The 23,284-nt window shown below is 44.6% G+C and overlaps 1 protein-coding gene across 2 annotated transcripts in view; it reads right to left on the bottom strand.

Annotated features, from left to right (window-relative positions):
• The window catches only part of LOC105907911 (receptor tyrosine-protein kinase erbB-4), a 235,156-nt gene that overhangs the window by 74,815 nt on the left and 137,057 nt on the right, over nucleotides 1-23,284 (bottom strand). For both annotated transcript variants that reach the window (XM_031559659.1, XM_031559666.1), the window contains exon 3: nucleotides 22,548-22,734. In XM_031559659.1, the coding sequence (XP_031415519.1) occupies nucleotides 22,548-22,734 (187 nt within the window). The remainder of the gene's footprint in view (nucleotides 1-22,547; nucleotides 22,735-23,284) is intronic.

Raw genomic sequence — 23,284 nt, 5'->3', positions numbered from 1 at the left:
AGAGTTCAGCGTTACCTTCAGTGAATCTGAATGTGCAGCATGTTCAGGGTTCGGCGGCTAGGCTATGAGATCCAGGGAGCGCTGCGGCGCTAGAGAACGAGCCCAATGCCACGGAGGGGGGAATGCCCGCGGGCGACAGCCGCCATGACACCAAACTGCATTCAGTCACAATCACAGAAGCTAGATGGCTGCTGGCTACAGATGATTATGAATTCAGTCAAAGCCCCTGTGGATAGGGGTTTGGAAGGGAACGTGGCGTCTGATGCAACATGCTGTGATATAATACATTTGCACTGTCACCGACACCGACACCCAACTCAGAGTGAAGTATGTGAGTGTGTTTTTGGAGAACTGCCCTGGACTGAAAATACAGCCGACAGGCAAAAACAGCACTAAAAGCTTTTAACAATACTGCACCAGGGAAACCCAATCAAAACCAAACACTAATGCAAAACATTGTTCCAGGTTTTATCTGGACATATTTGTGGATTGGTGGGCAAGGTTTAGTAGATTGAATTGGGGCGTCCTGTTTGAAAAATTGCCTAAGCACCTATTAACTATTGCCAAGCTGTGAGCCCATGGGCCACTACCACCAAAATATATGAATTTACCTTCAGCGCGCTGCACCTTTACCACGCTGCAAACGGCTCTGGCCAAATGAATGTGCTGCCATGAACCATTTGGGTGAATAAGTGCGTTTGAACTGAGGTATGGTCTCTGGGTACGAGATTAAATGGTGCTCCACTTTTAAATAAAGTGTGTGACAAAGTAAAGTGCTGATGGGGAGAACCTGAACGGTAGCAAGCACTGGACATCATTAGAGTACTCTAATGGGCTTGAATACCAAACAATGAGAGAAGGTGACATGGTAGGATACAAGCCATAGATCTCACACTATTATTTCTATAGTCCATTAAGCATCTGTGTCTTAGCTCCATGGTTAAATTAAATCCCAAAAAGTTGTTGCCATGTTTACAAAACCTCTAGTGTAAGTGTGTGTTGTATCAGTTATATAGTGAGCAATACATTTTATAATATTGATGTATTTTTTACTTCCAAGCTCAACATAGGAGAGGTCATATATGATATTAAGCAGCGGAGTCAATACAAAAATAGCACCATTTTCTGACAGACAGGCTTAAATGTTGTTGTTTTTTATCTGCTGCAGTTCATGGTGCCGCTTTGCTTCCTAATGGCAGTGCGTTCGGTTTCTACATGTTCAGTTTCCTATTTCCTCTACTAAAGTAATAGGCATTACAGCAGATGACTACACGGCAGCACTGTCCACCTGCACTTGTATCGCTCACATACTGTAGATCAGAGATCTGAGAGCCATGCCAGCAACTGTTAAAGCCTCAGTCGGCTTTCTGTGACTGTGTGTTATTAGCATGGGTAGATAGTTGTTGTCAGTGTGTGTGAGTGTGCGTGTGTGTGTGTGTGTGTGTGTGTGTGTGTGTGTGTGTGTGTGTGTGTGTGTGAGTGTGTGTGTGTGTATGAGTGTACGAGTATGTGTGTGTGCACATGTGAGGGATGATGTGCCAGGCCCTGCCAGGCCCCCTCCCCTCCACTACAAATAGGTGAGCTCCTCTGTCATCCATCACTCGGATGCTGGGCTGGGAGCACAAACCACCTCGCCCAGGAGACGTCACCTCGGTGAAAAATAGTGATGAGTAAAGTTGAACAAACAATAAGAGGAAAGTGCACTGTGATTTGCTTTTGAGGGGGAAGAAGAGTGGGGTGAAGAAGCAAGGAACTGAAGATTCAGTGCAAATAACAGCAGAGGATGTATTCTTTATTTTGATTGTCAACACAGTAGGTGATCTTCAACGCACACACACACACACACACACACACACACACACACACACACACACACACACACACACACACACACACGTTTTCCAAGGCTTTGGTAATGTTTTTACCAATTTTGAATCAATTAAACATGTCCAAACCCTTAACAAGCCCAAAGCAAAACAAACAACGAGAATGAAAAAAATATTAATAAGATATTTAATGTGAACTGACATCAGGAGAGGAAAAACATCAGGTATAGCCTGATGTTATTTCTGCTACACATAAACCCGTCCGACGAAAACAGAAATGGATCAGGTCAGACTGACTGACTCACTCAATGAAAACGTGTTGCTGGGCTTCCCTGCTGTGCTCTTGCAGGCTATAATTGGCTCAGTGGGTGATGCTCAAGCACCAGCGCATCACAACCACTCGCAGGGTTAGTCGCCCGCTGCCGAGACACTCTGAGTGGCCCCGGCGGGGAGGCGATGTCTCCTTGCAGCTGGCTGCCCGTGGGGCCACTGGAGCTCAGCCCAGTCGCACAGTGTTGTAGCCCAGCAGTGACCCGCACACAGAAACAGATCCACTAATGTCACAGCACACCTACTCATTTAGCTGATGAAAATGTGTCACGAGGCTGATGTTCCAAATGATACTTGGTAAATGTAGGCTTTAATCGAAAAAATACTATGGCAGCAGAGCTAAGGAGACACTGATCTCACACACAGTCAAACTGTGCATTCTACTTCAAAGGGGATTTTAGTGAACCAGATGGTTTGTCTACATCTTTATGTTTAAAGATGTCTTCAGGTTTATGTCTTCAGGATGACAGAATTGTGTTTGATTTATTTCTCTCAAAGACTACACTGTGGGCAATATATTTTATTTACAATATTAGAGTTATTGAAAGTGGTATTAACTGAGTGACACTGATGACATTCAGTTACATGAAAGCTCAAATTTGAAATTGCATGCATCAATCACACAGACACCCAGTGCCTGAGCAGTACAGATTTGTACACCTTTCTGAAAGGCTTTCTGATGGGGAATGAAAAATCTGGACAATGCTTGAAATAACTGTGTGCCTTGAGCTGTTGTGAGCTGAACAGACCTCTCAAATGCTTTTGTGCCAAGCAACCTACAAAGAGGCAGACAATAATCCAACAGGTGAAAGGGAAGAGAGTGCACCAAATGAGAATGATCTTCAGGTCTTCCGAAAATGATTTAAGAGTGTCAGAAGACAAGATATTTCCTGCTCTGACACGAAGAGGGAACCATTTCTGAGAATAGTTTGAGCTTTCATGCCATCATGGCGGTGTTAGAGCCAGATATTGAATCAGCTGATAAGTGACTCAGTGCAGCTAAGTAGCAGCTCAGTTGGCTGCTCTTACAGTAAGTGTCAAGGACTTGAACTTGATGTGGGCAGTAGCAGGGAAGCAAGAGGGTGAGATAAAGAGGGCTCTCATGTGTCTGTGTCCCAGTTGATCAGAAACATGGCGGCTTGTGATCATCTGCAGAGTTACGCGCTGGGTAGCAATGTGTTGAAATCAAGGGGCTGGCTGGTATGAAAAGATTTCGTTTTTAATGTTGAGTTAAAGGTGTTGTTTCTTATCTGGGACGATATCTTAGCATAGTAGGTAGAAATGTATCTTGGTACTATTATGTCCTCCAGAAGGAGAGGCCTGTAACACTAAAGGGAAGGCTAAGGGACTAACCCAATAAGACACATAAGAGCTGGTCAAGGCGTCACACGACGGACCTTATTTCCAGGACAACATGCAGATCCTGCCGACAGAAATGCCAGAAGCTGCTGTGGATCCCCTGTCACACAGTTAGAACTCAAACAAGGTCAGAGAGCCAAGCACCCAGCTTCAATCTGAAAAAGAACAGGCAACCTGTTTTTAATGTCTTCAACACTCCAGGAATAAACCACAGCGCAGGTCCACTGAAATGTAATTGCACTTTTATGTATTTAACTAGTGACCCGAAAAGAACAACTGCAACCACATAAAAAGGCTTTATGAGAGGCAGCAGGCATAGAGTGAGGTGAGGTGAGGGGGGGCGTTTCTCACAGGAGCCGATTTAGTCACCAACGCAGAGAACACAGTACAATAGCCGAGGTGGAGGCGACTTATAAAAGCATTTTATACAAGATGCCACTGACATTCAGGCATCAGAGTAACTGTGTCATTGGAGCACTGAGGGCACAGCGTGCACACACATGTGAAAGACGCAGAGAAGACGGATGTGCTCGGGAACACCGAAAATGTGTGAAGAATGGATCTATGTCCACGCTTCATGTTTGAACACATCAAGGACACTCAGCATGCATGCGATGTGTCATTGTGTTCCAGCCCAGAGTGTCAGGTACTCAGGCTTAACTCAGGCAGCGGCTGACCCCAGAACAGATCTGTCTCTGACTGGGGGACAAAATCCTTATCTGAAAATAATTCATGCAAGTTAAAAACAACAAAAGGAAATACCTGATGTGGGTTCAAAATATGATTTACAAAAACAGTGGAAATCACATGATGGAAGGCCAGAAATAAACTCATAAATCTAGAACAGCTGATGAAATACAGACAAAAATGATCCCAAATCTACCAGAAGTCACGGAGGCATGACAGGTACACTTGACAAAAACGTGCTGTTGTTCATGCTGCTGGATGTGTGCTATGAGGTGACAATAGGAGAGGCCATAACGAAAGCCGAGGCAACATACAGGTTGTGAGGAGAGGTGTTGTATGTGTGTGTGTGTGTGCCTGTGTGTGTGTATATGTGTAAGTGATTTGTGTGTGTGTGTGTGTGTGTGTGTGTGTGTGTGTGTGTGTGTGTGTGTGTGTGTGTGTGTGTGTGTGTGTGTGTGAAAGAGGGAGGGGCGGAGTGCTTCTCTACCCTTCTCGTGCCGTGCCAGCATCTTCTGAATTGTAATTGTGTTTAAAGCCAGCTGATTAAATTTTGCCCTCCCTCACGCAATTGTTTCCAATGAATGAGATTAAAGGATTATGGTATTATCAGGAGCATGGAGCATCTGCTTAAAAACGAAACACAACAGGGGAGGGTTAAAGTAGGGAATTCTTTTCCCCCACTATATGTCCCCCTTTACAGCCAAAACAAAATGTTTTCAGGCAGAGAGCCAGGGTAGTGTTTTGAGCTGTATAACACTTTTCATTCATACAAAGGGACGATGACTTAGAGCATTGACATAGTGTCATCCACAAGTAGTTGAATTAAGTGGTTTTGTAATTCATGCACACACATTGCTTAGGTAACGCCACCATCTAGCATCCCATGTTGCTTCAGTTCACTGTGCTAGCAAATCACTGTTAAGGTCTTAGCAAGCGTTGTTTTGTGGCTTGGCCCGAACCATTTTGTTTTTCCCATTTACAGCGCCATGAGTTTTTTGGAGCGCACACAACAGAATGGACAGCGACACGATCCTAAGTAGCAACTCCCTAAATTTGACAAAACGTGTATTGGATTGCAGCTTTAGAATGTGTCTTCAACAAGGCATTGTGGTGCGTGCATAACAAAACAAACCCGCAGTACATAATGTACCCACGGTCTAAACACAGAGAGTCTAACTGAATGCTAAATCATGCATATCCCAGGTGCTTGCTTCTCTCCAGAAGACCTGAAGCATAAGCGTAAAAGCCTGCATAATTACAGTGGAGTGTGGAGATGGAATTGATGGCATAGGGGACGAGTGGGTGAGGCCTGAGAATGCATGTAGATGATGTGAGTTCAGAAGAGCCCCATTAGAGAAGCATGCACCACAAAACAAGGGTTTTATTCGCCTCTCTTCAGTCTCCTTCTCCCTGGGCTGGAACATGGGCTTCAGCTATCACAATGGCTCTTAATGAGCACAATAGTCCAATCAGGTGGGTAGAGCCCAGCGCAAGTGTGTGCTTAGCAATAAGAGAGAGGAGCAGAAACAGAGATGGGGAGTGGAGAGGGGGGGGGGGGGGGCTGGAGGACTGCAATCACAGCGGCTGTGGGAGAGGCACACTTCAGACATCAGGACCCAGGGCTGGCAGACTCTTAGCGCTGAAGCAAAGAAAAGCAAAAACATAGAACCAGTTCAATTCTAGTCGCTCCGTCACCATCTTGGCTTATGGACACAGCCAATAAATGTCTCCCCTCCAACATCCGTGCTCAAACCGGGACTTTTTTTTTCAGTATAGACCTCTAAGACTCTTAACCAACCCCAGAGAGACAGAAACCAAATCCGATAAGACAAGTCTCTCCCAATGACTCTGGCCGAGGTGACATCACTCTGCTGAAAATGAAAGGATGACTCCACACAGCTTGTGTAACAACCATAGTTAGAGGTATTATGATGTCATGGGGGACAGCGAGGTTAGCGGGACGCGGCACATGGGGACAGTCTTGTGTGTGAGCGTGGAGGGGAGGACAAATTGATAAGTGTGGAGAAGTGAGAGTGAAAAGGACAGAGAGAGATAGACAGATAGAGAGAGAGAGAGCTATGGAGGCCACACTCTGTATATTTAGCTCATGAATTCATGTGTGAGGTAGCATGCATGCACCTGGGCGATCTCTGTGCTCAGAGGGGCCGCTGGAGAACAGCATGGGCCTTTCATGTCCCATTACCCTCGACTGCCTCCGCTCAGCGCTGCTCCACTTCTCCGCCAAACCCACAGCGCAGAAAATAAATACATTAATTATTAAGCCACAGAGGGAGACGCAGAGGCCGCTGCCGTCAGGGCCACGCCGCGTGCCAATTTCTCAAACAGATTGCCGCACTGAGGCGGTGGTCTTTTCTCCCGCCATCTCTCACCATCTCTCCGTCTCTCTTGTGCTTTTTGCTCTCCTTTTAATGTGGCAATTTACCATGTCATGTTCCACAAAAACTTCCCTCGAATCCTATACTGCTCTTGGGGGCACATTGCTTTCGAGTCAGGGAAATCTTTACATAATATGCCCGCTGAGAAGTCTCAGACTACCCAGGGGAAAGACTACGCATCATCAGAATACAGAAATTAGCCGTTGGACTGCTGCTTGAACCAAGACAGAAATAAAGGATGTCATCCTCCACAACTACCCCAAGTCTGTGACATGCACTTTAATTTAGAATCAGACACGATGCTTTTCTCACTTCACAGTCATAGGCATTCATAGGGCAAAATAGCTCTACAAGGAAAATGCTTGCTGACACAGACAGAGGTCAGTGCATTAACGCATTCTCATTGCTCACGTCTGTTGCCCTGTGCAACAGGGAGCCCCTGACTCTTGGCCTGTCTGTGTGCCATTCATTCATCCCTTCATCGCTTGAAAAAACTCATTATTCCAACACTCTCACTCCCTCTCTCTCTCTGCTGCTGCCTCTGACATTTGGGAAGCGAGAGGTCTGAGATTGGCATGAGCAGAAATAATTGGTTTAGCCCTCTTAAGTGTTTCATTAACATTTCCCACTGGAGCACAGACAGATGAAGCACGTCCAGATGAGAGGCAGCGGTGAGCGTAGGGGGAGTGAGGCTAGGGGGTCCTTCAATCCCTCCCGACCCCCCCCTCTGAACCAGCTCAGCATCTCACAGTGGTCAGACCAGGTGCCAGATTGTCATCTTCATCAGCAGCAGGGTATGAACAGACATTGCACACACGAGAAAGGTCATAGTTCGGGTTTTACCTAGAAGGTGGGCTGGAGTAAGAGATCATATCACTGTCAAGGATAGATAACCTCTGTTCAAATAGACTCGTTCCAGTACATCCCAGCCTCTCATGCTATGGTCACAGGATAAAAAGGCAGAGCTAGAAGCCTGCGGTCAGATGACATGTAGGATCATGTACATTTTCTGGCCAGTTTCCAGTGTATGTTTTTCTTTGTCGATCCTCTTTGAAGTGCTTTTGTGCTCAGAGTTGGCATTCAAGGTTCTTTCTTTGCTGTGTGTGTGTGTGTGTGTGTGTGTGTGCCGTGGGAATTGGCCCCGGTTTGGAGCGCTGGATAAAAAAGTAGCCGGAGGGGAAGAGAAGAGAAAAATATATATATACTTTGCTTATTAATTGATATTTAAATTCCTTGCATGCTTGAATGAACTTTTAATGAGGCACAACCCTGGTTTCCGCAGGGCTCTGTCAACGGCGCGTCAGACCGGATCCTGCTGGTGGATGTGCCTGTCCGTGGCTGCTGGGCATGCAGGACCAGGTGCAGCGGGCAGGACAAAGGTGAACCCGGAGCAGCGGCCAATGCATGGGTCTGCGGCTCATCAGCGTGTGTGGGGCTGCTCCGGGTTTGGGCTGGCCCCTGGGCCCTGTGCTCTGGCACCGCTGAATAATTCAGCAGTCCAGTCGCTGTGTGTGCAGGCGCGGTGAGGCACACGGTGCTCCAGTTTCTGTGTTTTTCAGCACCTTCCCGACCATCTCCATCCCCGCTCTGTCAGGCTCCTCTGTTTTAGGTTTCCTCGCTCCCTCTCTCCCTCCCTCACTAACTCACTTCATTCCTCCCTCTCTCTCTCCCTCACTAGCTCACTTCATTCCTCCCTCACTCCCTCCCTCAACGCACACGCTTGCTGACAGCTGTCGCTGATATCATCAGGACCTGTCATGTTCTAAGGAATAGTGAATTAAGTCACAGGGCAAGAGACAAGATTAGTTTTTTTGCTTCTTTTTTTTTTCAAGAAACAAGCAATATGACAAACGACAACACAGGGAGTGAGAATGACAGGGGACGGGGAGGGTGGGGGGTAGCAGGGCTGCTGTACCCATCTTCTAGAGAGAGGCCCCACCCAGCTGGTTAACTCACTGATGGCTGCCCCACTGTGGTGCTGATGAGAGCCCTCAAGGAAGAGGAAGGGATGGGGCGGGGCCGGGGTGGGGTGGGGGGTAAGAGCTCATGTCGCACGACTCCATTACCAGACATTTAGGGGTAATGGAGACAAATGAGAAAGCTGATGACCATGTCCATAAAAGAGTCTTTCATTTGCAGCGCCATTGGCAGCATAACACTGTAAATGAGCTTTGAATGGAACAGTCCGACTCGAACAGAAAGGGCTGGAAAAAAGAGCTGCTGTAATTGGATGGCTAGCCCAGCTCCCTTCCCAAAAATCTCGTAGTCACCGACTGTACACTATACATTGTAAATGATCTGGAGTCTGTTTGGGATGAATGCCTCAGGACACGAGTGAAAAACACCAGTCCATGCTGCTGGTCTTAACTACGCCATGGAACAACAGTCCTCATCAGCTCACACTACCTCTCAGTGGGGATGCAGATGAAATTGTCGTGTCATTTCACATGAAACAGAGGACTTGTTCACGATATAAAAGAATTCAACACTTGACAGTCGTCTCATGTAGGTCTAAAACAGTGATCTGAACAGAAGCAGTGTCATGAGGGATCCACGGCATATTGGATTTGGCTTCATGTTGGGGACTAGCGGGATCATCTCTGACTGTGTGACTCCGCTGTAATTGCTCTCAGTGCAGCTGCTCTGCTTTTATATTTATAGATTTTCCATGTGTCCATCTATAAGACTACCAAGGCTTTCAGGTCCCATGCTTAGTACATTTCATATACAAATGCTCTTCTACTTGAGACTGTCCAAGTATATGTGTCCATAAGCATTCTGGTCTAACTAGCCTCAATTAGTCTTTATTTGTTTAGTTTTTTTCCTCTTCTTCTTTAAATGTGATATTTGATAGTGGTAAAAAGAGTTTTGGATTAGGTGACTGCGTGATTGTGAGAATGCTCCGCTAATTCGAGTGGGAATGACTAAAATAACACTCTGAAGAACCACCGTTTCTTATGTAACCAGTACCTGAGTACCCGTGCTCCATCAAACTATGTTTACGCCAGAACTGTAATACATAAAAAAAATGTGTGTTTTTTTCATCCAGTCTTTTTTTGTAGATAGGAAAAATGGCGTTTGAAGCCAGGAGATATATTTTAATCATTCAGTTTCTTAATGATGACACCAAATGCATTTTTAATGTGCCCAGCTCCTCCTCAGAGCCCCAGCTGAAGAGAGGGGTTTAGCACCAGCATCAGCCTCTCCATTTGATCTCGGTGTAATTACGGCTCATTTTCCCCCACCAAATGATATCTCAAGATTTAAATACAAGGAGCCCTTGAAGAAGGAATTCTTTGGCTTTTCAACTACATCTCCCAGGGCTTTGTTTTCCTCCCTTCCCACTTCTCCCCCCCCCCCCCTTTCATCTTGCACAGAGAGTGCAGCATCTTTTGTATTCCATTTGCCAGCTGGTTCAGATCGGCACTGGACCAGGCTTTGAACAATTTTGTAGGATATTAAGGGCTTTCAAATCACAGTGAAAATACTGAAATTAGGAGGCTCACCTTGAAAGCTTTGCTTGTCAAGATGACACCGTACTATTCCAAATCCAAATCCTATCTCCAGCTCTTAATTGCCCATTTCTGTATGTTCTACTTCCTCTGCTTAGTTAAGTTGCAAGCAGGTCAGTTATCTGAAACTGCAAACAAAGAAAAGCCTTATTTTCTTTCTATGAATTTTTCATTGCACTCTCCAATTCCCACATGAGCCCATTAATGAAACAGAAAAATAAGGGATTAAAACATGGACAAATATGTCCAAACATTAACACATATGTATGACATACATTTCACAATAGTGTTATTCTAATGAGTGCTACTTCCAATGTTGCCTAATTACCTCTTACTTCTTTCTGCTGATTTTGTTTGGGTGATAACCATTGCATCAAATTCAGGTTTGTTTGTTTGCAACTGAATATAATGAATGAAGCACTGAGGGAGTAAACTTACTGCATCTCATAGCCAAGCTCAGCTGTGCACTGAAGGAGTTGCTATGATCCCTTGAAGGGTGTTTTAGGGTGGCCAATGAGACAATGAAAGTCTTCACGAGGATCACTCACGCATTCCTCAAGCCCTGAAATATTGAGTATGACACAAGCATAATTGCATAGGAAGTAATCAATTAGGCACACAATTGGAAGCGACCTCAGGTCTGGACGCTGCCAGGCGAGAGATGGAAATGAATGTCAGAGGCAAAAGTAATTTTCACTTTCTCCTGTTTTGCTCCCCCCTTCTCTCTCTCTCCCTCTCTCGGGCTTTTTATACAGCCTGTTCAAGGCGGGAATACTGCGCCTTTATTCAGCCTCGCTGTATAAAACTTCCAAAGATGGAATGGGGGGGGTCATGGTTGTTCCGCCTCTGAGCTGGCAGCGAAGGACAGCTATTGAGCATGTGAAACAGGACAGAGTATTTGAAATGTAGGTATGAATGAAAGTCTACTTTCGCTAAATCACTAATTTATATAAATTATATATAAATATCAGGGGATTGTTGTCTAGTGGAAGCATTAGGAATCAGTTTGGAAGCTAGTAGGTCTGCTATCTAGTTAGTTAGCAAGATCGCAACATTGCCAGTTTGCCTGCTAAGTAGATAAGCCGGTGGGGTCCCGTACCAAGGCTAATAAAACAATATAATGTTTGCGAAATATCTATTTTGAAGCACACATCTTTGAAGCTAGATTACACAATATGAGACTGTAAAGCTTTAGTTCAAGGCGGCATATTTTAGACTTTGTTTACAAAAAGTGTGGCTACAATTAGGCAGGAGCAATATGATCCCCATTCCAGCTTGTGAGGTGACCTCTATCAGGACTGCTTTCACATCATCAGAATACCATGGCTTTGAACACTCCGATGACATTTAATTTCAGCATGAACAGCCTAGCAACAATTGACTAGAAAGAATATAATTTGCAGAGACAATTAGACATTATTAGAGTGGTATAAAAGATCTGTTTTTCTTTGTTCCTCACCTTGTCTCACTGAGACAGCTCATAGAGAACAAGGTTCTGTTTCTTGTAAGAAGCTGCTAATAAAGATATTTGCTACAGGGTGCTCTAGTCAGATTTATTAATTGTCGTGGTTATTTCCATGACGTAGTACAAACACCTCAAAATAGTATTTCATATCATGTGCTATGTTGATTTAATTTTTATCTGTTCTCTTTTTCAGTGAATTTCCTGAGGCAGTGAAGGTGCAGAGCTGCTAAGATGTTTGGCTGGAGCCAGAGCCAGATGCTCTCTTCTGAAGGGGTGTTTGGATGCTCACACCTTGTCATTTGTCTCACCACATGTCCAGTGGTGCTCACTGGTGAAGGATGGAGGTCCACTTGGCCACGCTTCCTCCACAGGTGCTAACACAATACCAGAGATAACCATCTCTGTCATCATCCCCATGCAGTCAAAGCTCCTCACTGACCGTGGTTACATGGATTCGAATAACTGCCTTAGTCGGACTGAAATCGCATTATCCGTTTCATGTAAGCACCTTAGTCGGATCGTAGTCGGACCGCACATAGTCGGACTAACACCCCTGGATAACTCGATCCGATCCAGTTGATAGTTCGACTATTGCGGCATGTAACGGTGAATTGGATAAGGAACTGGACTTTGCGTCTTTGCGCATGCTTGAGATCCCGCCGCCATCCTCCCTCCCTCCCTGCCAGGTCGTGACCCGGAAGACGAAAGAGACGATACGTTGTCTCAGCTGTTCATACTAATGACACGTTTATTTATGAATATCCTGCAGACTGTCTCACAAGCTTATTCTTGTTGACTATAAACAAACATAACAGAAGAGGTCCGAAGATATGAGTACCTTTACAACCCCTCCTTAAAAACGTATAAGGACGTTCAAATTACGATATTTATGTGGTGCCAGTGTTGACAAAAACGTTGACTGCGACTGTTTGGACAGAGCGCGCTAATTCACCGAACAAATACTTTCATATTAATTTCCCACCACTTGTTAGTCATGTCATCCATTCATATCGATGTGAATCAATCAATACTAATACATATTTAACTGTGATGTGTTTTTGTTTCATTTCACAACGTATTTACTGTATAATCAACGATAGCAGGTGCCCGCTTGTAAACAGTCCACATTTTATTTGCTTAAAACACACAGCAGTACTGTCAAATCAGAAAGCAAATCAGCTGTTAAAGGGCTGTTACCTGACCAAATACCTTTCAAACTCGGTGATAGTATTCACAACTAATTTGTTCTTCATTCTATCAAATATGATGAAGTGTGGTCCGCGACGGCCACAAGTAAATTATTGCGACATTTCTAACATACAACTCAGAACGAAGAGAACACAGCCAGTAGTAGCCTAATCTAATAAAGAGTTGTCTAATCTATTAACAAGGTCATGGATTGGTGGCTTAAGACAGGAACTATGAAAAGAAAATTAAATGAGAAAGCCTCAAACATAGACAAGGAGAAAGTGGTTCAGCCTCGCGGAGTTGCATTCAAAACACTGTGTTTTTCTCCCGCTGAGACAGCAAGATGATAACTAGGCTATATTCTGTGTTGTGTGACGTTGGATAATGACAGCTTTTAATTATGAAAAGTTGACTACTAGGATGGCTGTATTAATGCCAGTGGGCTAGCCTACTGTTGGTAGTGAAATACTGCGGTCAGTATGCGCATCGTTGTGTTTTGTGATGTCTGTCTGAGTGTGTGATGGGAGTATGAGGCTGTGAGCGAACTATAGTTTGTAACTTAACCAAGTCACGCATGGAGCAGGGTTCCAGATGCTTTGCCTTGCGCATTGTCATATCTATAACTAGCCTACTGGTACGTACAAAAGGAGAGCCCGCGAAAATCATGTGTGCGCTAACAATTGTCTGGCGCCAGGTCTTGGGTAGGAGGCATGTTGTTCCGGGGATATTTAGTTAAATGGTCCGCGAATTTTTATTGGCTAAGTGGTCCTTGGTCTGAAAAAGTTTGAGAAACACTGCTTTATAGACAATAACGATCATACACTCCCATTGCACTCAAACAACCACACTCAAACGAGGAGATATTGTATCAATTAGCCTATTAAGTACTGTATTTATTGATTGCAAAGAGTTCAACGTTACAGCAACATAACTTTGCTCCGGTCGCTAAATCTGATATATCCGTGTGCATCATCGCTCTCCCTCTCTCTCTCTGCCACACCCACCCTGTAACCTACGTGTTTATACATTATAGAAGCAAGACCATTATATTGTAACAAATCACGGAAGCGTGGTATATTTGTTATGGCTTTTTATTAAACACAACACACTGTCACAATGGCACGGGCTTTATGCCCACGAACAGACTGTGCTACCGTCACCCACCTGTATAAGCTCTGTCCCAACACAGAACAACGACATGTAATTAGAACGGTAAGGAACATATAGCCTAGGGAACGTCATGCATAACATAAAGTATAACAGTATGCGCCCGCTGCACGGCATTACGGGGCGACTATGCCGACACGTTATAATATTCTGGTTTAAAGTTAATGCTTGTGAAATCAGCTGTCACTCGACTATTACCTGACCAATACCTGTCAAACTCGGTCATAGAAAAATATCATGAATGCATATTTATTACGATGGGGAAACTATAAAATCGGAGTACGGACAACTAATGCCCAGCGTTGACGATGCAGATATAGAGCTGGAAACAGCTAAATGAGCTACAGCCCAAATGCAGTGAGCTTTATCAAGCCCTGGAAAGTTCGGCACATTTGCCCGTTTCCACAGCGTCTGCTGAGCGGTCATTCAGTACAATGGGGCGTCTTAAGACATATCTTACGAAGTACGATGACTGACAAAAGACTGACTGGACTTGCTCTTATGAATATTCACACAGATTTGGAAATCGACAGCGAAGAAGTACTTAAACAATTTGATGCAACTGGTAGAAGGGCAATGCGTTTTGGCTGTAACCCATTATTTGCGCGCGTGTGTGTGTGTGAATGTGCATGCGTTTCTCTCGCCTTTTATCTTTCACCTTTGAATAATGTAACTTATAAACACATCGGCCTGGCACAAACAAACAAACAAACAAACAACCCAAGAGGCAACACGCATTTCTGGACCGATGAACAGACGCGATTCATGCTCAATCAACTGTTGTTGTTATTGGTAGTGGTGAAGAGGTCAAGCGGAAAGGGCTGTATCACCACTAGTTGTAATAAAAACAGCGCCACCTATCGTATCGGATATGACATGCTTTCGGCCAATGATTCGATTTATTCACTGCCATGTACATTGGGATAATAGCACCTACCCTCGAAAGAAAGCATAGTCCGACTAAGCAAAGATTCGAATTATACCATCATGTAAACACACTGACTGTGGCTCTTAAGCAGCTTCGATGAAGAACCATTTGCTGCTTAAGAGGCAAAGTATAAAAGTGGACAATCTGTCTTTGGTTTTTGATTTCTGCCTCCAGGAGCAATACCGAAGTGACCCCTTGCATCGCTTTTGTGTTTGTCTTTTCTTATTTTTCATTCACAGAGATTTTCAGTGCTGTCTCTCGATAGCTAATGTAAACAAATGTAGGATTTCTAGGCCAACCTATCTCATGACGTCATGTTCTAAGCTAGGACAAGATGGTGTTGCACTTGCTTAAAAAATGTAACTTAGATCAGATTATTTTGAATCCAGTTTCACTAACAAGGATTTTTAGAGTGGCAATCCATCTAGCAAAATAATGCTAACTACGTATGGGGTTTCATGTCCACTTTAAGCCTACTGTTTATTGTATTAATAAACTGTGTATTCTTTAACCATTCATATAACTCATATTACCATGCCATTACATCTAACAACTGTCTTATACGGCAATATTGGTAATATAAAAATGAATGTAGTCATATTAATTGTATTTTTCAGCAATATTTACCCCTGTAATGCATTCTAATGTCCCATGATGTTCAGACACGTATAAACCTTCCAGTCTGGTGTCTTTACATAAGAGAGAGAAAGACAGGGAGGGTGTGTGTGCACGTAAAAGAATGAGGGTTAGAGAAAGAGACAGCTTGTGAATGTATAGGGATGAATGCCCTCTCAATTCCGGTCTTCTGGGGCTCACGTTAGTTATTAGCATAATCGCCATATAACTCTGATATGAAAAGACAACAAAAATGTGGGCAATTGTATAGCCATATATATTCAACATTGTCAAAGGCCTTATCAAAAGAAATGGTACAATTCTGAGGGGATTTAATGAAGACTATACTTTGAGTTAATATAATGGCTCATGGTCTGTTAGCCACATACTCTCCCTGTAGAGGTGCGAGACTGAGTAATCATTCACCTGTTTAAAGAACAAATACACATGAATATAAACAAATGCCAATTAGAAACAACCCACACAAGGCAGGAGAGAGACTTCAGTCAATCACCATTTAGCCTTTACAGATAAACCGCTACACCTGCATTGGCAGCAAATTCAGAACCTTTCACAGCATTCTGACACGATTAAAAGATTTGCAAGAATACTCCCTCGGCAGATTTGAGGGTTTTGAAGCGTTACCTGGGTAAAGACATTAAAGCCTCTGACATGACGCCACGTGCATAGAGGTACAGAGTGAGGCTGTGAGCGGAGGAAGCCATTCTGTGTGATTGTAGGCATGGGGAGGGGAAGCAGATGGACTGTGGATGAATAGGATCAGGCCTTAGTGCTGGGCTATGAGCATGCACACAGGGGCGAGAGGCACTCAGGCAGATGGATACGGACACGCAATGCTTTCATTTGGGAGGACGAGTTGCTAAATAACAGTGAAATAAACAAAAGCCTATACAGTACAAAAACTAAAGCAAACGGAAAATGAATGGCAAGGAGAAAGCAGGAGGGAGACAGAGAGAATAAAAAATGTGTTAAATTGACACGCTCATCTGTTTTATGTTCTTTATTGAGGCTGTTATTATTTTGCAAAGCCAGCAGGCAGTAATTACCATCTGAATGCACCGCGGCTGTTTGTGCGTCGCTGTCTCAAAAACAACAACAACAAAAAAAAACGCTAATGTATGCCTGTGCCTGAAAAATGTCTCTTAATTCCTCTCAGACAGACAGCCGGGTGGAATTTCTAAAATGTCAGGTGAAGTGGTAATGTTTAACCTTTGACTCAGCGCTGGGACGAGGTATAATTAATACAAACGATTTGCTTTAGAAGAGTGTCCGGGGAGGGGGGGGGGACTGGGGAGCACTTTGTGGGAGGTCCAGGTAGACTGTAAAGGTGAGCTGGAAGTTTGTGTGTGTGTGTGTGTGTGTGTGTGTGTGTGTGTGTGTGTGTGTGTGTGTGTGTGTGTGTGTGTGTGGATAGAACAGCAGGTGATAGAAAGTGACAGAGAGAAATGACCAGGACAAGGGAGATACGCCATGTGCCAGCAATCCACTTCATATTTAGTGAGTTGAGTGTTATAAATGTGCTTGGTCAGAGATACCATTACCTCTCCCCCTTAAAGCCATACAGGCGCACTTAGTGCAGGCTTCCCTACCTCAACGTCACACATCTAGAAATGGGCACAGCCATGGCTTCCTACCTCTGCCTCTTACGCTGAAACTAATTTGAAATGCATTGACGCCACCATCTTTTGCACAGCTGGGGAAAAAAATCAGAATGGAATCACATGCTTTTACAGACTCCCTCACACAGGGTAACAAAAAGAAAAATCAATAGGGCAATATCAGAATATACCAGCGACAAATTGATTTGATCCAGGGCAATTTCAACCTCCAGGGATCTGGGGGTCAGTTTCAATACCAGAAGGTCCATTTGATCAGCCTGCAGATTAGGCCTTCTGTGGTTAATAACCTTTATCCGCCTATATGTCGCTTATGGATCGTATCGAGCCCTTTACAAGGGTGTGGAGAGCTACTATAAGAGAAACGACACGATAATGTGACTGCCACTTCAAAGCAGCCTTAACAGGCCAGGCCCTGCTGCTCTCCTGCAGACTGGCCTGGCTTGTTCTCCAAACAGAGGAGGCAGTGGAGGACAGCACCCTGAACGCACGGTAGGCCCTGTCTGGGCATGGCTCCAGTGCTGTGCTGCCTCAGGGTTACGGGCTGGTGATTGGGTTCAGCAGCCAGTCAGCACCTGTGCCAGGCTATAGCACCCACCTGTGTGTGTGTGTGTGTGTGTGTGTGTGTGTGTGTGTGTGTGTGTGTGTGTGCCCACGACAATGACAGAGAACAGACAGAGCCTGAGGTCAGCCAGCGAAAAAGAGGGGGGAAACACAAGTCAGAGCGCATAAAGAAAAAAAGGAGAAAGAAAAGGCAAAAGAGAGAGAGAGAGAGAGAGAGAGAGTAGAAGAAAAGATAGTGGGCTGTTCTCACTGCGTTCAGTCCCTCCCTTAGGGGATGGCTGGTATTTCAAACATTCCTGCACATCTCGCTGCCTCTCGTGTACCACTGGATCTGCTGCCGCTGAGAAACAGCCTCCTCTGGGACCAGATGCTCATTTCAATATACTCCTAAAGACAGTTGCTGTGCAAGATGGGATGGATATGGAGCCGTGTGTACGGTGCATTACCTAATGTAAGCGCTAAGAGTGTGGCATATGGGTTATGTGTACTTAGGGCACTCCTGTGGAGGGACTGGGTAAGTGGAACAACACACACTGTTTGAATTATTTACTGGCTGTGGCGGGTGGAGAGGGATAGGAGCTGGGAGGGGGGCGGGGGGGTTGTAGGGGACAGCAAGGAAAACAGAGTCCCTGGACTCCTTTCCCCCCTGCCTGACAGAAATAAGTGAGTGTGAGTGAGTAGCTGAGAGCGTGGCTGTGGCTGTAAGCACCGGCACGTGATGGAGACACCTGCACACACAGTTTCACCACTGGCTCATTTGCCTGCTCAGCACCTGATACATCTCCTCAGCCACAGAGCAATGTGCCGGGCACATGTTAGTCCCCCCAAAAAAGGTAGAGTGTAGAGGTCATTAGTAACGAGAGACTGTGTGTTCACCACGTAAGACCTGGGATTTGATTGGACCCAGTCGTTAGAGGACTCCCACAGATGCGAGACGAGTTTCTAAGGCACGGCTCTCTTTGTGCCTCTAGGTTCTTGATACATACAGCGTTCATCCCATGGGGAGTTCCACTCTGGCGACATGTTTAAGGGATGCAAATAGGCCCCCCTTCCCACCCACCCACCCACCCACACCATGATGTGTTCGGAAAGTGTGTGTCTTATGGTAACGTAAGACTTAAAAGCTTCTTTTAATTCCCTCAAGTGCTGGCTGGGACACAAGAGTGGACCACCAACACAGCTGTGAGGAGTTCCATATGGAAACTGAAAAACATCGTTAACACCCTCTAGGCTCTGCCATCCACCATAACAAATCCAGCCCAAAGTAGAGCACTATAGACTAGTTCATATTTCCTCCACTGCACTTCATAGAGTAGACAATGTGGTTAAGAGTGGTTTCATTCTTTAAGTTGCTTTAAAAATGCCAGATGAAGGTCCAAGGATACTGGTATCATGCACATGCACAAATTACATTAAGCCCTCGATGTGTTTGAGAGCATGTATCGGTGTGCACAACATCAATGCACAACAATGCACACTTAAGGAAACACAACCCTTTTATCCTTGTCTGAAGGCAGATGTCCTTGGCATCATTCCAACTAATGGCTCATGAAAACAGGAGCACGTGAGCCTGCAAACCAAACTAACGGCAGGGCCACGATCTTACCTCTTTAAATATGAAGCACACCAGCTTAGATCATTATTTGGTCATTTGGTTTTCATACAGAGCACAAATTAAACTTATGAATTAATGATGACATAACCTGCCAACTCTTAGAAGGGGAGAAGCTCCTGGGATTTACATATAGCTTCATACAGCTGAGATGTAAATCAATTCACCTGCCTTGTTCCACCATGTAAAACATGAGTTGCCTCAGGTTGAATGGCATGGACCCACTGAAGGTCATCCAAGATTCCCTAAGTGACCTTTTTTTTAATCTCTCATGCATATTGTGTCACTCAAAATCTCTAACACGGCAACAATGTAATAATTCGTTTTTGGCCCATAATTGTAATGAATTAAGGGCCAGCTTGACATTTTCTCTATCATTCTGATGAATGAAAGCAATTACTCTTTTTAGTATAGTGCATTAGAGTGCACTAAGCTACAAAACATTGACCCCTATCTAATTTATCATCTCCCAATAGTGGACTTAGTATCCGCATCAAAACAACATTTGAGTTCATTACAAGCGAAACTAGATGAGCTTCACCTTCGCTTTCATCTACACAGCTCTACACAACTGGTAGAGACAACCGCGTAACATTGCCAGACGCATTGTCTGGAATGTGAGGTCATACTTAAGCAATATAGTACGAGTGCGAGTGGGGTAGGTAAGGGATATTCCCACGGGTGGTGTTCGGCCATAGCCACGAGGCCGGAGGCCGAGTGGTGCAGGCAACATCACCCGTGGGAATATCCCTTACCTACCCCACTCGCACGAGTACTATATTGCTTTTATAAAACAATTTTATAGTCAACCAATTAACATTTAAACACGAAGTTATTGATTAAAAAATGTTTATTTCGCCATTGTTTCTCCGCAACAAAAAAATAGTTCCATTGTCAACGTCTTTTGGAATTATAAGAACTTTGAATTAACGGTTATCGCTTATCAACATGCTATAGAATGTTTCATCGCGGAGTGATTTATTATTAGCTGTGAAAAGTCCGAGTTGGGATGTCCTGGGATATTCCAACTCATGGAACGTCTCTCGTCCAATCAGAAACAGCTAAATAATTCAATAGAACCCAATTGTTTTATAAAAGTTTATAACGCGCAAGCATACCTGCATTCACTTTGCAACTACACATACAGTTTTGACGCCATTGATAAAATGCTTGAAATTTGATTCTAACCATGAATTCACACACACACACACACACACACACACACACACACACACACACACACACACACACACACACGTGTGTGCGTGCGGCCACATGCACACACACACACACACACACACACACACACACGCACACACACGTAAACACACCCAAACAAAAGCCGACACACAGACTGAGTTTAAGTAGGGCACAGATGAGCCCTGCCAAGAGGGGTAAGGTAGGTTGGTGTTGATGGTGGGGGGGGGGGGGGGGGATGGTTTACTCTAGTCAGAGGGGCCTGGTTTGTGTTTACCAGTGTTAATTCTCCTCCTCCCTCCTCCTCTCCCTGTCACATCGGGCCCAGGGAAGAAGGCTGCATGAGCACAGCACATTGCCCTGTGTTCACCCAGCGTGCCCACGCCACATCCAGTCCGCTTCAAAGACCACTCCAACGCAGCTGCTCCGGCTATTTACGGCACAAAAATAATATTAGGGGAGCAAAAAGCGTGGCTCCATCAATGCCTGCTTTCATTGTCACCAAATGGGGCCACTTGGGACGGTGACTAACAACCTCCACAACAACCCGACCAATTTTTTTTTTTCTCAGGATCACCGGATTCAAAGTATGGAGAGATGAAAAAGCTTTGCACATCTGACAGGGACAGAGGTGGGGTGGAGCTGACATCATCTTTACCCTGTTTGAAGCGAAGGTACAGCGCCTTATTATTTCACCATGTTAGCTTGGAGCGCTTCAGTGATTGGCTAATCTAGGAGAAGGACTGTCTGAAACTCTATGTAAAGCTCCAATGAGAGCCAGTGAAATATTACCTCACGCTGTTAAAACGGCTTGTAAATATGGATGGGCATGGCGTGCATAAAACATATGAGCATGAATGTGTGGTGTTGGCATGTCTGCATATATACATTTGGATGAGAAAGACCCATGCTTTGATTCATGTCCCTTTGACCCACACACAAACAAACCTTTGCTCCTCTCCTGCTGGTAGCAACTCATTACCAAGCTCTCCTGCATGCTGGTCTGGTGAAAAACTGTGCTGTGGGCACACCACATCTGTGCTACTTACACGCCAAAAAACACATGGAGAGATGGTTTGTTGCACGACAGAACTATAAAGCTCTTTGAGACTTTGAGACGGAATTAATAGTTTGCATTGAGATTAAATTAATTTCTCCTGATTTAAAAAAAAATGTATATTGAAAATATGTTACACCACTGCTACAAACTAACTACTCCAGTCCCCAACATGTGGAGGGTCACTTCACTCTTAAACAATGAAGATACATTATACTGACATGGTTAATAATCACATATAAAACGGAGTCATTAAACCAGCCCTGTTACTGGCTTCAAATAGACAGGGTCAGTACTCCCTTGGCAGGCGGGATCTCATTAAATCTCTGTGAGCCTTTACTGTAAGTTCCTCCTCAAAACTCTCCACCGTGACTTCAGAGAAACCAGGACAATTTCTAGAGCAGATTATGAAACAGTTAGAACTGTCAGAAGTCTATCAAAACCTCCTCCTCCTCCTCCTTCTACAACGGTTAGATAAAGTAATGTGTCAAAAGGATATCTGATGCATTAGGGCTTCTGTTACTAAATGGCAATGTTTATAGATGCACAACTTATAGTACCAATTATGCATCTTAAAAGCTTTTTCTTCTCTCAGATGATGATTCATACTTGACATAAAATGATAGTAAGCACAAGGTTTGCCCTCAACATGCCCAGAAAAGAACAGCCAGCAGAGAGAAGGCAATGCAGCTTGTTTGGTGTATGCGATACACAAATGGGACTGTTCTGTATGCTCTGAGCGGTTTGAACAAAAGGGCATCTGTGATAAAGGGTGAAAAGAACTGCACTGGGGCCAAAACAAAAACGTTACTCATTTTAAATGGCACAGATCTCTAAGCAGAACTACATAGCTGCATTTATATAATGTCTGATCATAAAATATAAATAATAGCAGTTCAGGTGTTGTTATGGAAGCAGTCTGGCGGGTACAAAGAGTCAAAGAGAAGGACATATATATACTGTATATATATATATATATATATATATATATATATTAGGAACCTTACCGGTAAGGTTTTTGAGGCCAAGTTGTCGAAGACCAAAGTTTCCATCCCGCCGGTAGTTGAGGAAGATGGCCAAGGCGTAGCGGTCCTCATAGAGCTTGGTGCCACGAACGATGCGTAGGTTCTCCAGGGGCAAATAGTCAAACTGGTTTAGGGCCACCAACACATATCCAGTCACCTCCCGGATCGACTACAAACACAGGCGTAGATGGAAACAAACACAGAGAAAGGCAGGTTAGTTCATTTCGAAGTCTCACAGGACCATAGACTGGCATATACTTTGTTATGATAAGGAAAGTGCAAGCTGTATTTGAATGGGTCAAGAAAATTCCAGTTATTAAAAAAACTCCAAACCTAGATCCTGATCACAGATATAACGACCACAAAGAGACATTAAGCAATCCCACCGCTGTCAACTTTGCTCAAAATCAGAGTGACAGGCTGTCACCAACCCGGCCTATACCATTAATGTCTCCAGTGCCACATTCACAAGGGCGGCTCTGTGGCACCGTGAGTGACACCATTGGCCTGAAGAGGGTGTCTTGAGTGGAGCTGTCACCCGTGAGGCCCTGAGACGCAAGGAGCTGCTGCTGCCGCTGCTGTCTGTGAGCCGGACCAGCCAACGGCTGTCAGGCACCATGAGCGTCAGGCGAGGCCAGGCGTGGAGTGGCAGCGGCGGCGGCAGTCACAGGGCCTGTCACGATCTGCCATGTCTGGCTAATGGGCAGTGACACGAGAGC

This window comes from Clupea harengus, chromosome 2 (genome assembly GCF_900700415.2).
Source record: "Clupea harengus chromosome 2, Ch_v2.0.2, whole genome shotgun sequence".
In the NCBI taxonomy this organism is placed as follows: Eukaryota; Metazoa; Chordata; class Actinopteri; order Clupeiformes; family Clupeidae; genus Clupea; species Clupea harengus.
The sequence above is the reverse complement of the archived record's forward strand: the minus strand, read 5'-3'. Positions and strand labels throughout refer to the sequence as shown.